Raw genomic sequence first — 15243 nt, 5'->3', positions numbered from 1 at the left:
AAAAAGCCATTCAGGCCCTTCTATCGCAGTTGGTAATTAGCATCTAATTGATCAGAGGATCTCATTCAGCTGCTTCTTGAAACAAACCAGGATATCAGCTTCTATGACATAGCTGGTTACTTTGTTCCAAATTCCCACAAAAAATAGGTGAGGTGTACTCTTAATATACAGTGGGTTAGGCTGAGCATTTGCAGGTAGGGTGCTGAAATGGCTTCCCTTCTCATTGGTCTCTAGAACCTGATCTGCTCTGAGTGTGGGGATGAGTTTATTCTGCAGAGCCAGCTGTCCATGCACCTGGAGGATCACCGCAAGGAGCTGACGGGCAACAAAGTCTACAGCTGCAAGCTCTGCAACAAGGAGTTCAAAATCTCCTCTCAGCTCAAGGAGCACATGAAGAGCCACTATAAGATGAGGTGGGATGCAGCTAAGTGTTGAGAAAAATACTAGAATACCAGAATTGTTTTGGATAGAGGAGCCCTTTGTAAAGCCCAAAAATCATACTGTTGAAATCTTTAGATTTCACACAACATACAGTGTTTCTACACAACTTTTTGACATTGCTGCATTGCATTTCTCTGTGCCATGAGAAAGCTGTTCATTGGAGGCAATGTTTTTTAAGGAAGAATGAAAAGATTATGTAATTTTATCAGTAAGCAGTTGATCATAGCCTTATTTACTGAGGGGAGAGTTAGTTGAAGTCAACAATGCTTTTGGTGACCACAGGTATTATATGGAGTGACTGTTAAAATGAGTATCTCTACAGTATTTAAAGCAAATGTACGCATAAATCATTAATGCAGGTGCTGGCATTGCTAAAGTATATGAAGAAACTTTGCTGAAAACAATTACTTTTTTCTGGGAAAGATGTATAAAAAAGTGGATGAAATAAGACCACAACTCCCATTAAAAGTCAAGATCAGCATATATATGACCCAAATATGATTGGATGATTTATTTTATTGTTAACTGATCAAAAGGATGACGAGTATATATTTGTTTGAATCTTCTGCTGCTATATTAGGAATGATCATTTATCACCAGGGCAGAGTTTTATTTATAAGATAAGATCAGATCACTTTCATGACCATATACAATTTCTTGTATTAGCAATTTGTCTTTTTCGCGTACCCCAACTTGCTCTCCATGAGACACACAGACAGGGAGAGTAGCTTGGGGTCAGAGCACAGTGTCTACCATTTATATAGCGCCTTTGGAGCAGTTGGGGTTAAGGGCCTTTCTCATGGGCCCAAAGGAGTAGGATTCCTCTGCCAGCTGCAGGATACGAACAGGCAACCTTCCAGCCACAGGCGCAGATCCTTAGCCACAGTGCCACTGTACCGCCTCAAAGCCATTTTATGTTGCTGGTACTTTACTGTTAAAGAGACCCCCTTTATAGTAACTTAGTTACACATACTGCTTTTTTTGTAATTGGCATAATCGAAGGATCATCACTGGACACACGGGAAACTTAAAGTTCTGGATCTCTTACTGCGTTAAGAGCTGTTCTAACTCCAGTCTAGTCTCCTCTAAACTTCGGACTGAGAGCAGCACTACTGAGAGCTTCCTATGACTTTAGACAAAAAGTCAAGATCAATATTTGTTGCAAAGATGTATTGAGTGATGAGACACTGAAACCACTTAAGCAGCAACCTTGTAGTTGATAACTGACCGAGCTGATGTTAATGAAAACACAACAGAAACCGCTGACTGTGAAAATTAATGATCAGCTGCACAAATTAGGCAGAAAGCAGCAGAAGGCAGTGATGGATTGGGAAAGTCATGCTGTGCTCCTGTACTTGCAGATGGGGTAATGAGCATGACTTGTTGTAATCAACTGAAATTTATAATTTTTTTTCTGCTTATTTTCTTTTTTCTTCCGAGTGCCTGGAACACATTTAGGAACTGTTGAGGTGAACCATGAAAATCAGAATTTTCTTTATCTTCTCATATAGTGGTTGTTTTCCGATTTTTGTCAGATTTGCTGGGTGCTGCCCTATCTAAAAGCATGTGCAGCACTGATCCAGCTATTTCCACCCCATGAGAACGTATTTAGATTTACATCAGTGGACCTTAAATACAGAAATAATTTTGTTCAATGATGAACTATTATTTTTCCCTGTTGCCTCATATGACACTATTGTTTAAATGACCCTTTTTAAGTTGTGCTGACAGGAGTGAGTAACTCATGCTTCACTCACAAGTGTTTAAGTAGCCACGCCACTACTCCACTGCACAACCTTTCAAATTTGCTTGCTTTCAGTTTGACTTTGAAAATTCAGCTGTGCCACAGGAGCTTACAACACGATTTTTCTTCATTAGGCCAATCATTGGGACATCAAGAAATTACAAGAGGAACATTGACAGGAGTGGCTTCACAAACAGGTGTCAGCACTGCGGGAAGACATTCAAAAAACCCAGCCAGCTGGTCCGTCACATCCGAATCCACACTGGTAAGGGCCTGTGGTGTGACCAAGCAAGCCTTGTCAGGGCCGACCTATAGGAATTGTGGATTTCTAAATAGGTTGAGTCTAAAAAGAGCAATCATCAGGTCCTACTTTATTGTCCTCAAACAGTGGAAGTGTGGCTTTGGCTAATTGAGACAACAAATGCAGAGTACATAAAACATCCAGTGGACTTTACAAGATGTACACTATCATTGCAACATAAATAACAATTCAGTACAGTACACAAAACATACTGTAAGATTCAAGTGTGACATGCTTATATACGTTGTCCATAAAGTGCTCTGAAGTGGCATTAGAGTTTAAAAGGGTAGTGACACTCAGAATAAATTACTTCTTATAATTGTTCTTATTGTAGCCTTTGGTACTCTAAGATGTCAACCAGATGGAAGATTTTCAAACTGAGATTGTAGTGGGTGTGAGGCGTGTCTTTCCCACAAACACTCCTAGTATACCAGTGGTTTGGTTGCTTCTGTTTGCGACTCATAATTTTGCTGCCCATGTTTATAATTGGAGAGCCACACCTGCCACTGAGATTTCCAAAGTGAAGGGATATGTTAAAAGATAGAGCTCTCCTTACCAGACTTGTGTAGGCCAACTCCAATAGGTGTTTGCTTATGTAAACGATCCTCAACCTTCTCAAGAGAAATAATTTCTGCATGTTTTTTTAAATTGATGTGTTATCAATGTATGGAACGGCACGGTGGTGCCATGCTTGGCATTGGTGCCCTAGATTAAATTCTGGACCTGGGGTGCTATCTGTGTGGAGTTTTTATGTTCTCTCCCTGCTTGTGTGAGATTCCTTCAGGTGCTCAGGTGTCCTCCCACGGTCTAAAGACATAGTGACAGTTAATTGGCTTCTGGGGAAAAGGTCTCTGGTGTGATTGTCTGCGTATCTGTGCCCTGCAATAGACGGGCATCCCATCCAGGGTGTATCCTGCCTTGTACCCATTGCTTTCTGGGATAGGCTCCAACTCCCTTATGACTCAAATAGACCCAGATACTTAAAACAAGATATAGTCTTCACAAGCTGACCATTAAAGTAATCACAACAGATAAATTCTTAATGTTGTTTCTTTTTTTCTTTTAAAAACTATTTTAAGTTTGTGTATTTTACAGCATTATTATTACTATTATTTAGATTTGATTAATTTTGCCTCAGGGATACCTGCAATAGAAGCGATTTGCGTTGCTAGCACTGACCACCAGAGGGCTCTCTTGTTGTTTGCTTGAAACTAAATGATCATCATCATCTGAAGGCTGTGCTTTTAAGTTTTTATTTAATGATGATCTCTCTATTTCATTGCCAGTGGAGATTAAAAGGTCAACTGGCTACCCAGTAAAAATAATTTTGCTGTACTTTCAAGTAACTATTTCAGTTTGTTTCTGTTTTTTTGCTAACACCACATACCCATGAATGAAAGTGACATCTGAGCAAATAGGAGTGTTTACTGATAATTTCAGCCCAGTGTGAAAGGAAGAACCAGTGTTAAAGGGGAACTGCAATGCTATTTTTATATTTCCGGGTTAGAAAGAATCGGCATTGATGAGTGCATTTCAATCCACAATAACAGTAAAATGTACACAGTAACTTGAAAAAACCTCCAGTTTATCCAAAATAGACAAAATCTCCAGGTATGCACAGCTCCATGTTCTGTGATTCAGAATGAGGCAACAAAACCTCTGGTAACAAGAAGTGGCCCTATTGCATTGTTAACAAGAAGAGTTCTGAATCTGATTTAATCAAATAGAAATATTGCTCTCGGCTTTGAGAGGGTTTTGCTGATAAATGGAACTTATACTTTATCTCTGCAGTTATGTTGGAATCTTTCTACGGTGAAATACAGTATCTGTTGCACAACCTATAATTATTTTGCTCGTACATCACATTACATTACAGTGCTATTACAGTGACTAGCGCGCAGGAAGGGCAGCATCACATCACAATTCGTTACACATCACAACAATGTGTTGCTCTCGCCCACCGCAAAAACCAGGGGTTTACAACAATACTTAGGGTACTTTCACAAAGTTCATGATTTTGCGCTGATTTCGAAATTTGTAATTTTGTTCTGTACAGTCAATTAATTTATTTTGTTACTGAGATTTAATAACCGGTCTGTCTGAGAAATCTGGGACTGCAGTTTCCCTTTAAAGAGTGAATTAAAAAAAAGCGTGTTTTACGCAGTTGTGTTTGAATTAAAGAGACTGCAGCAGACCTTGGTACAAAACCAGTTTAACTTTAAATTCACACTACTGCATTTTGCCACTGAGGTATTTTTTTACATTTTTTGAAAGTATTTTACTAAAATAAAAATTAAAACACATGCCCTGTATCAAGGACATCCTACTCTCAAGATCCAGGATTTTATTTTTTTGTAATGGGAAAATGGGCCATTCTGTTATTCAGCAATCAAGCCAGCACTGAAAGTTCAGTAAGCATTAACAGTATGAACCAAACACAACCTGTATAGCTATAGACTTTTACTCTCTCTCCCAGGAACGCAAATGAAATTGCACAGTCATTTAGGTCATTGATTTGTTCTCTGTTGTCCTGCTTAAAGGAAATTAGCAAACACTTTTAATTTTTAAAACCCAGAGGTCCTAAAAAGGATAGTTAATCTGTAAAATGTTTATTTTATTTTGAGGCGTTAATCCTTGTCTGTGTGTGTTGTTTATCTGCAGGTGAACGGCCTTACAAATGTACACACTGTGGGAAGGCATTTAACCAGAAGGTGGTGCTGCAGACTCACATGGTCAGACACACTGGAGAGAAGCCTCACTTCTGCATGTTTTGCCCAGCATCCTTCTCACAAAAGGGCAACCTGCATTCACATATACAAAGGGTCCATTCAGAGGTAGGTCTACCCTCCTCCATCTCTTACTCAAAGATCTTTCCAGTGTTTAATTTACTGCACCCTGCCTATCCATCATGTTTATTTAAAATCTGTTGTTTTTTTACTGCACCCTAGAGACAAAGTCTGTACCTTTGTCCATAGTCACCTAACAGTGACTGTATCAGTGACCTATAATAGAATTACACTAAGATAAAACGTGATGGATAAATTCTGATAGAAATCAGTGTTGTCTATTAAGTAACTTAAAAAGGTTTGAAAACAAATTAAAGAGTGATATAGTAAATTCATACTCATTGGTCAATATGTGACTGTCCTTAGAAGAGATTATTATATCTGTTTTTCCATAATTTGAATATTTGAGTTTGACTTCCTTTTGAATATGCTTCCTGATTGTAAAACGTGTAGTTTTATGGTTTGTTGATATAAGATTACATTCCCAGAAGGCACAAATGAAGCCTTTTGGATAAACAGAGCTTGAAATTAGGAGTGAGGCTTTGGCACTGCAGGTTGGCTGTGGTTGGAGATGTGAAGTCATTGAGTAGCTATTGCTCCTGAATTTAAAACTTTATATGCATAAATAAACTTGGACATTTTTGCAAATGTTTAATTTCATTTTTATGCATTCAGAACCCTTTGTACTGATATTGGAATGATTGGCTTTCATTGCCTGCTTGGCTGTGGGCATTGTATTGTATGTATTGTATGCATAAAACAGAGACATTTGTCATTTAACTCTTTAGATTGAAACTCACAAAGGATGTGTTTTCATATCCTGTACAAACACGACGCACAGATTCCACAAATTATCAAAAATGTACTAAACAACACATCAGGATCTTGGTAAAGTTTTGGTTTCCAGAAGACAAGAAAAGCCCTTAGGCAGTGTTTTAGTGAACAACACCAGTCTTAAAAAAAAACTTAAAAGGATGCAGCTTGGGAGTGCAGAAACACTTGGATGGCTGCTTGGTTTTTCCGTTAGGCAGAAAACCTTTGCATTCCTCTGTGTTTCACATGGTCGAGTGGGGAGTTGTGTCAGCATGGGTTGGCTGCAAATAGGAGTGTTTATTTACTGATGAGTTTGAAAGAAAAACAGACAGGAGAAACACAATGTTTCAGCAGTGGAGTCTCCTTCAACTGACACATTGTCTCTCCTTTCTGTTTTTCAGCATGGAATTAACCTTTATTTGTTCCTTTGTGGTTTACATGCCTCGGCAACAAAGGATACTGGGATTCAACTTGGTGTGTAGAGTGAACTCTCAATGGGCTGGGTAACTGATGAACAGACCTACTGTATAGCAAAGCCAGAGAGCGCTGAAACCCAGCATCCTGACAGTTGAGCTTCTCACTCTCTCAGTATATTGTCTATACAAAACAAAAGAAAACAAAATGCACTTTTATTCAAAACTCATGAGATGGCAGTAGGATTGGTTCTGCTCTCTTCCCACTCAAGCTGTCGCTAAGCGTCTTGGGTAATTAAAGATACAAGATTTTCTTTTCATTCTTCCATTGTTTGGACTTCCTGTTCAAGCAGGCCACATGTTTAATAACTCCTACAGTGAGGACCTAATGGAATCGTGCTAAATATGTCCCCTGTTCCATGATGAAAGTACATTTCCTATTGTGAGCAATGGTCCTTTCTGTAAAAAGGCTTATAATGTGGTTTTCTAGTAAAAAGCCACTATAAACAGCCTGGAGTGGTGCTTTGTTATAAATAGTCCTCTCCTAAGTAATGTGCAATATTCTTCAGCCGTCTTTTGAAGAATGACACACTTGTAGTCCACCCTCACTCCCCCGTAATGATTCATAATTTAAAAGCAATGACAAAAGGCAGTGGCACAGCATGAGTTTTTTTTCAAATATAACCCAGTCTGGGAGGTTGACCATGAAAGCAGAGTTTGTGGCCCACCAAAATATAAGAATTGCACATCTGTGAATAGTTTGGATCTACCTCTTGTGTCAGAACGTATATAACAATAATACTTGGAGTAGTATTAATAACACATCTAATGAAATAAGGGTAATAGTTATCACTTCTATTATTAATGTCTTTTGAGTCAAGAAGTAAGTCACGCAGTTTGTCAAAGCTGTGTGCTGGAGATCGAGGATGAAACAGGCATCCTGAGAATGCGGTCATTCAGGAGCACCTCAGACTCTGGTGGATGTGGGATCAATGCCCACTCTTTAGTCATTTTTGTACTTCTTAATCATTGATAATTGAGCCAGATGGCAAGGTGGTGCAGTGGTTAGCATTGCGGGCTTGCATTGCTGGGGCCCTGGTTTAAATTAATGTGTCGCTATCTGCGTGTTGTTTGTGTGCTCTCCCCATGTTCGTGTGGGTTTCCTCCGGCTGTTTTCTCCTACAGTTTCAAAAACGTATGGGTAGGTCAATTGGCTTCTGAGAAAATTGCCCTGGTGTGAGTGTATTCGTGTCTTCGTGTGCCCTGCGATCCTATTCAGGGTGTACCCATTGATTGCAAGGATAGGCTCCAACTCCCCTGCAACCCTGATTTGGATAAAATAGTTAGAAAATGGATAACTGAAAATTGAGTCTCTCAATGAGAAACAGCAAACAAACGACTGAGGCTCTTAACACTGGTAAGGAGTGGATATGAGGAGATAATATATAATATTATTACAAGAGATAATATTTATAGTTTTATGATATCATATTCAGTAGCTATAACTCGTGTCCTGTGTTTCCTGTTTACAGTGACGTATTTACAACTCTGTTTACTTTTCTTTCTGTATTTTATTCAAACTGTCCTGAGACAAATAATGTATCATTTAAAACTTGTGTACAATACAAAATTATTTTCTTTTTTGTACCGTATACCGCGGTTCAGCCTTCACTGAAACACACACATATTCCCGTGTCAAAATTGTACAGATTGGCACCATCCATAGGAGCGGCCCAAACTCACCAATGGTATAGGCACAGTCCAGCACATGGTGTTATTTCTGAGACTATCAGAGAAAATCAGAAAATCAGAGGCAGACTACAGTATGCTTTTATGCATCAGGAAAAAAGCCAAGGAAATATTTCTGCCCCAGCATTAGTACTTCTGAATCCCTATAAGTAGCGGTAAAAACACTACCTCATCCCTCTGTGAAGGAGTGGATGCTGCCATAGTTAATGGAGCTATGTGCTCTTTCTGATGCCTTCTGCCACTCTGCTTCACACAAGCTGGGCAAAGAGACTGTCAGAGATGAAAGCTCTGGATTGGACCCTGACCTTTCAGGCTGCTGTAACATACCCTTTACAAGCACTCTTTCCCCTTGCAAAGAGAGAACATTAGTTTGTGACAGGGAGAGATGCTTCTTAAAACAACCCTGCTTCCAGAGATCCTTTGAAGCGCAAAGTGCATCTGACTCTCAACAGCAAAGTGCTCTGCTTGATCTACAAATGCAAATGCACAGACACACTCCTTTGCATGTGTAGATATACACTGGGACCTGCTCATATCTACACAAAAAAATCAATTTGCTGTCAGACATTCATGCACACACTCCCTTACACAGACAGATGTATACTGACGGATAGACATAATAACAATAACAAATAAAAATAAACATAAAGAAGTTGAATTAAGAAGTGGAATGTGACTGCTGTGGTAGTTGTTGGCTCTTCTCCTGCCAAAGAACGTATATCTGCAATAGTTGATGAAAATAAAGTAAAACAAGACTTTGGGTGGTATCCATATTTTTCATTTCAGAACAGGTATATACTGTATAAAAATGAATTTTCAAAAGGTTTTTCTTTCTCTGGGTATTGCTGTTGATGTGTGTTTTTCCTCACTAATAAGGTCAGTATTTCTGACACAGGTAAGAGCCCTAACACAGTGGTGAGACTGGGAGTGATGACAGACTAAGAGACTAATTGCTTAATGTCTTCACCTCTTTTATTCCTTTTTCAGTCCAAGGGAGTTCCCTTGTTTCCTTGTATGGACTGCAGCTGCGTGTTCAAGAAACTGGGTAGTCTGAACGCACACATCAGCAAGATGCACATCTCTATCATAGAGACTTCCCAGCAAGCTCAGGTGAGACTGCAGCCACAATCCTGTTAATCGTATATGTTTTATATGCCAACATTAATGTAGTGCTAGGGTTTTATGGGAGCTGTTTTATGTAGAAAAAAGGCAAACACACATTGTAATAACAACAGCCAAAGCCAATGGTCTTTCCAGGTAATTGCTCAGAGGTGTATATAATATACAGTATATACATTACCCACACTGGGAAGTCATGCAGCTACAAGATTTCATTGGATGCAAAATCAAGAAAAACTATTTCTGAATCAACAGTGAAACACTTATATTGAGGGTATAGCTCATTACAGGAGTGCTGGTTCCTTGGCTGAAATGTTCTTATTTAAGGGGGCATCAAAAACTATTTGTGTCTGACATTTGGGAAAGATAAAGAATGAAATATTCAAATATTTGATTCAGAAAAAATGTAGCTTTTTCCTTGACCCCTAATACACCCCATCAGAAATCAACGTTTCTCTATTATTGATCTGATTTTAGGTAGCAGGTTTTCTACTGTCTTTTCCTTACGGGGACCTCATTCCCTCCTATCAAACAGTGGGAGTTTTAGTGCTGCCTGTGGCAGGCATGTCTGAGTGTCTCAGTAGAATCTGAATGAAAACTACCTGGAGGGCTGTGGTTACACAGGGGCGGCCAACAGAAGGCATCGGATGCAAAGTCTTTGAAAGGTTTGTGCTGGGTGGATTTGCAGTTGTCGGCTTCCTAGCAAATTGAAATGTTCCTTCTGAGAGAAGGTGCGGTAACCTTTTAAATAGGACAGATGATGTGGTTCAGTGAGACAGGTTAGGTATAATCTGCACCTGCAAACACTGGGAGCTTTTCCGTGTTTTCTTAGAGAGTGTTGGTGTCCTCCAGAATCAGGGAGACCAGGTTACCAATGAGAATAGCAAGTCTTAACTACTGGAAGAAATATAGCTGTGTTTTGGGATTAGTAAAAACTCTTGAGTTTTCTGAGTGTTGAGGGAAATGGAAGGAGAAACGTCTGGACAGAGGGGTGCTACTCTAATCAGGTCCCTGTAGTTCAAGTGAATTGTGGGAGAGTCTCTTGATTTTATTCCCTGCTAGTAGAGGAAGATTTTAGTTTTTAATATACGAAAACATCACGTTTCCTTTTCAGAAATGGATTGAATAAGGCTGCTGCAGCGAAAAAGCACAGCTCTCTTATAGTATTGTGATTGTATACAGTCAGTTTTCAAAACTAAGATAGGCATACTTTACATACTGTACAGTCTGTCATTTCTTGAACATGTCAGTGTAAGGGACTGTTGTTCAGGGATACACAGATCTGGCTCCTGGAATGAAAGGATGAGAGACGTTGAAGTGTAATGGTGAGCTTAGTGTTCTACAGATAGAGGTCATGCCTGTGTTGCCACCACCCAAGGTATAATAGAACACATACTACCTAATAGTTTTTTAAAGGTTGTTGTAGCAAGATCCTATGCAGCGTAGAGTATAGAGACAGGGCTGTCCATCTGAGCAAATCTGATTACAACATGAACTTATGAATTTACAACAATGGGCTTTCATTATATCCAGTGTTGTTCATCTGTATACAGACCTATGATTTACATGGACATTGAATTTTAATAAGATACATTTTTATTAGGGTATTCAAAATAGAGTGACATACAGAAAAAATAATTATAGCTGAAAGCAAGGCTGCATTTTTCATTTAAGAAGGGAATACTTTTGCTCAGCCATGTTGTGTTTGGATACATAAACTCAGTAAATACTTTGCATCCAGCAACTAAACTGTTCAACCCATCCCATGACATGAGGTATATTTGAACAGTCGCTCTCACCCCCAAGCTGAAACATTAGCAGAGTTCTGCCTGGGGCAGGCTGTTTCTTCAAAGCCATGAACACAGCTTTGCTTTTGTGGCATCTGATGCCTTTCTGTAGACCCTTCTAGCATCTTAACAAATAAGACCCAATCCTGTTGGGCAGAAGACCATAATGCGTGCAGTGCCTTTATTCTGAACAAACACGTTTAATGCGGCTTCTGTTTCTGTCCGTTGCTGCTGTCCGCCACCACAGTTAAAACGCCTTCACTTAAAGATGGAATGAAGGTGGCAGGCTGTCCTTTGTTCCCCGTCAGCCATTATTCTTCTTAATAAACCCTATGAAGAACATCACAGTCCCGTTGGGCGTGGAGCTGGCTGGAGAGGTGCTGGAGCCTAGTTCTTGTGGTGACGTCAGAGGGAGAGCTGCACCTTTCACTTGCGCGCAAGCTCCTGACGAGTGTTCCTGTCTCCCCGTCTCCCGCCCACAGCAGCAGCACGCAGGAGCAGTGACGGGGCCCCCTGGCCCCGGAGTGGAGGGCTCGGAGGGCGTGACCGATGTCATCCAGCAGCTGCTGGAGCTGTCTGAGCAGGTGACCGGGGAGAACAGCCAGGCGCAGCCCCCTGTGCAGAGCATCAGCATGGACCAAGGCATCAACCAGGACATCCTACAGGTAGGCCAGGCCACCTTCCACGTCCCCGACAAGAATGGCGCCCTAGGTTCTCAATTTAGTCTGCTGCTAGGTAAGAGTGCTCTTTTGCTGTCAGTTCTGGCTCTGCAGACCAAATTGTTCAACCTGGGGTACCAGCCAGCTGCTGAAATGCACAGGCGCTCGGCAAATCAAGAAAATAGCCCCTTAAAAAAATTCTCTAAACTTCTAATTTTACAAAAAAAAGTTCACAACTGAAAAATCCTTTAGACCATAAATCATTATTCTCAAGGCCATTAATTAAATCTGTGGAAGAAGAAGCTAGGATGACATTCACAAAAGAGAGTTTTGTCTTGGACTACATTGCTTGTTTTTAAGTAATTCCCTTCTAAAAGAGATTATTCTGAAGTAGTTAGGAATACAAAAGGAGTACTTTTGTAGGAATAATTAACTTTTTTTGTTCGTTGGTGTGACGATATGAAATGTTAAATGCTTACAAGATTTGATGGCATTAGTTGTGAGAAGTGAATTAACAAAGGATCTACAGTCTGTAAGGTTTTTGTGTTAAAACATTTTAGCAAAGAAGCAAAAGTATGTGCAGAATTTCATGTAGTTACTTTATATGAGAAACACAACCGTGCCAAATTCGGTCATATATAGACTTATACAGAGTCAGAGTCTAAGTCTACAGTCCTCGATATTTTCTTAAAACTCTTACAACTTCAAGGCACTTTTCTGTCCGAAGCAAAAAGTAGATGTAGATAAATCCTTACAAATGAACTCTGCATGCCTTTCTTTACTGGGAACTTGAGCAATTCCCTCGTCAGCATTCCACCTGCTTGAGAGTTTGAAATGCTTTCCTCCGGATGTTCACATCATTGTCAGAAATGGCAAAGTCCTGATCTCTTTCAGAGTATGGGAACCTTTAGAATTCAAAAAGTACAAATTAGTAGTAGACTTCAGAAAAATCCAATCGTTTGCCTGCCAGTTTGATTGCCTGGGCATGTTACTGCTCAAGAATAATCTGCCTGTGAGGCTGTCATTGACAGCATAGTAAAAGCCTATTTTAACTTTGCAGAACGATCAGCCATGTTTTTTTGAGGGTATTACAAGGAAAAAGTGATACTCTGAAATTGCCCCTTAGGAAAAGATTTCAAATCTATCAAGCTCTGATCTGGAAACAGGGCTTTTGTTAATCTTTTCCCACATGTACTCATGAATAAACTTATCCTTTTTTTATTTTTTTGCCTACAACCAGAGAAGTTTTTTGCTTATTGCCGAGAAGCTTATTCAGAGAAAAGGGAAATGAACTGGAATTAAAAAAAATGTATTAAATCACATTTTCTGTAATTCGATTGGATTTACAGGCATGAAACAATGAAGTCTGAAACATGTTTTTTGCATTTTTTTCAAGAAAGTGGAAAGTTTTTAAAATAAATTTCTAAATATCATTGAAGTGTAAGATTAAAAGTTTTTTGCTTCCCATGTACATTTGTTGCAAGGGATTATCTTCCGTAAGTACAAGATGTTGAAAAGTGTTTTTTAAACACAGATGAGTTTTACACAGTAAAGTATAAACTGCAGGTGACTATGGATTTGTGATATTGTCTTGCATAACATTTAAAGTGGAGAAATAAAATCTCTCCAGAGAAAGTAATCTAAGACACAGCCTACAGTGTGTTCCTGCCTTTATTCAGTAGTAATTTCTTGCCGATATAGCTTGACGACATTATCAGGCTCACTAGATCTTCAGCACACACATTAAAACAGCAAGAAAATCCTGTCTGTCAGTGCATTTATGTTGCCATTTAGGGTCTGGATTAACTTGCCAGCTTCACTGTGTCCCTTGGAGCTTAGCTGACTAGATATGAAGTCCCTGGAAAATGCTAGAAATCAAGATTGTGTATATGCTTAATGTGAAAGATGTAACTGTCAAAGACAGCCCCTGGTGAGAAACAACAGCACAGAAAGCCAGTATCAATTTTTTCTTTTTCTTTCCCAATCCACTTTTGCTGCTTTCTTTTCTTCTTTGTTTTCTTGAGATTTTCTGATGAAACACACCTTTTTATCTTTGCATTGGAGATAATATAAATCATTTTAGCTGTTGACTTTCCACAGAAATAGAGGAGTGGCATGTGACCTGAAAGTAAAATACAAACACACCGTGTTTTGATGCAAAAAATGACTTGATAGTCAAGAAACTGAAACGTCATGCTATTCAGAAGATGTTTGGTCAAAAAAGGCGATAGTGGTATAAAATTACTATATTTAAGGGCAATAGTGGAAAATAATGTAGGAGATGCCAAGTTCCAAAGATTGTTTAGCTGAAAGTCTCTGTTATTTCTTTTGAAACCAAGTTGGTGAGGCATAACAAAATCTGTCGTGATACCTTTGTATTAAAAGGCCGTCGTGCTTCAGCTACACTTACCTCTTCATACTACTGTATATGTGTGTGCATATCAGGGTAATGCTTTTGTACACATGTACTGTAGGCTTATGAACAATGCACAAAGCCAAAATGGGATGTGTTAATGTTCCGGAAGGTTAATCCGAACTTTGTCCATTCTTATAAAAAAGCAGATGCCTCTGCATACCTTTTGCTAAACTCTGATGACACTCTCTGCACTGCTGTACATTTCTGTAGTTGTTCCTCTGTTCGTTGGTCTGAGAGATTAATTGGTGCAGAAGGTCAGAGGTGATGCCTGCAGGTGCCTTCTTCGTGACTGACTTGTTTAATTAAGTATCGTTGCCTTATGCAGCTTGTTTTGAGCAGTAATTAATACCACAGATGCATTACCAAACATTGCAGTGTGACTGTTTAGTATCACTACTGTACTTATAAGATGTATTCCTTTAAATATGATTTTTATCCAGAAGGATCCAAAACTGGGTTACAGATACCACCAAAATGTGGAGAAAGAGACAAAACACAAACTGAACCAGGGATGTACTGTAGTTTAGTTAGTTACACTTGAGTCAGGTAAGTAGGGTTTGTACCTCATTTTTTATGATCAATGCCATTGCATCACATCTTAATAACACCACCCATTACAACAGAGTCCCTTGTTGTCATTCTGGGGCATTTGTTTGCATTCCCTGGGTCACCTCCAGGTCCACCAATCTCAAACCTCCCAATGCCAGCCTCATTTTTCTTTCTGTCCTGATAACTGACACCACCTGCTTTTGAATAAGATTTGGGTTCTGAGATGTGGTTGGACCAGTCTTCAAGACGGAGTGATTTACATATAAGAAGGGAAAGGCCCTATACTCATCCACAACTGAAATATAGCAGCCATTCTGCACCAACAGCCTCACTACACAGCAGCTGAAGTTGATTCACCCATTGATTGTTAACATCCGGAGTGGAATTCAGTCAGGGCACCCTTCCTCTGGTTAACAGGACAATGGTTTAGCCTCCTTCAGCACAGTGTGTCTTGTTACCATTCGTG

At 39.5% G+C, this 15243-nt stretch overlaps 1 protein-coding gene across 2 annotated transcripts in view; it reads left to right on the top strand.

Annotated features, from left to right (window-relative positions):
- Positions 1-15243, top strand: part of znf236 (zinc finger protein 236) — a 96473-nt gene that overhangs the window by 12071 nt on the left and 69159 nt on the right. Inside the window, exons 4-8 of one of the 2 annotated variants that reach the window (XM_088601280.1) lie at positions 235-413; positions 2320-2450; positions 5148-5320; positions 9235-9357; positions 11639-11818. In XM_088601280.1, the coding sequence (XP_088457406.1) occupies positions 235-413; positions 2320-2450; positions 5148-5320; positions 9235-9357; positions 11639-11818 (786 nt within the window). Of the gene's footprint in view, positions 1-234; positions 414-2319; positions 2451-5147; positions 5321-9234; positions 9358-11635; positions 11819-15243 lie in introns of both variants that reach the window. The other variant, XM_088601278.1, reaches the window with a different exon arrangement.

This window comes from Lepisosteus platostomus, chromosome 12 (assembly GCF_059453375.1).
Source record: "Lepisosteus platostomus isolate fLepPlt1 chromosome 12, fLepPlt1.hap1, whole genome shotgun sequence".
Lineage (NCBI taxonomy): Eukaryota > Metazoa > Chordata > Actinopteri > Semionotiformes > Lepisosteidae > Lepisosteus > Lepisosteus platostomus.
The sequence above is the reverse complement of the archived record's forward strand: the minus strand, read 5'-3'. Positions and strand labels throughout refer to the sequence as shown.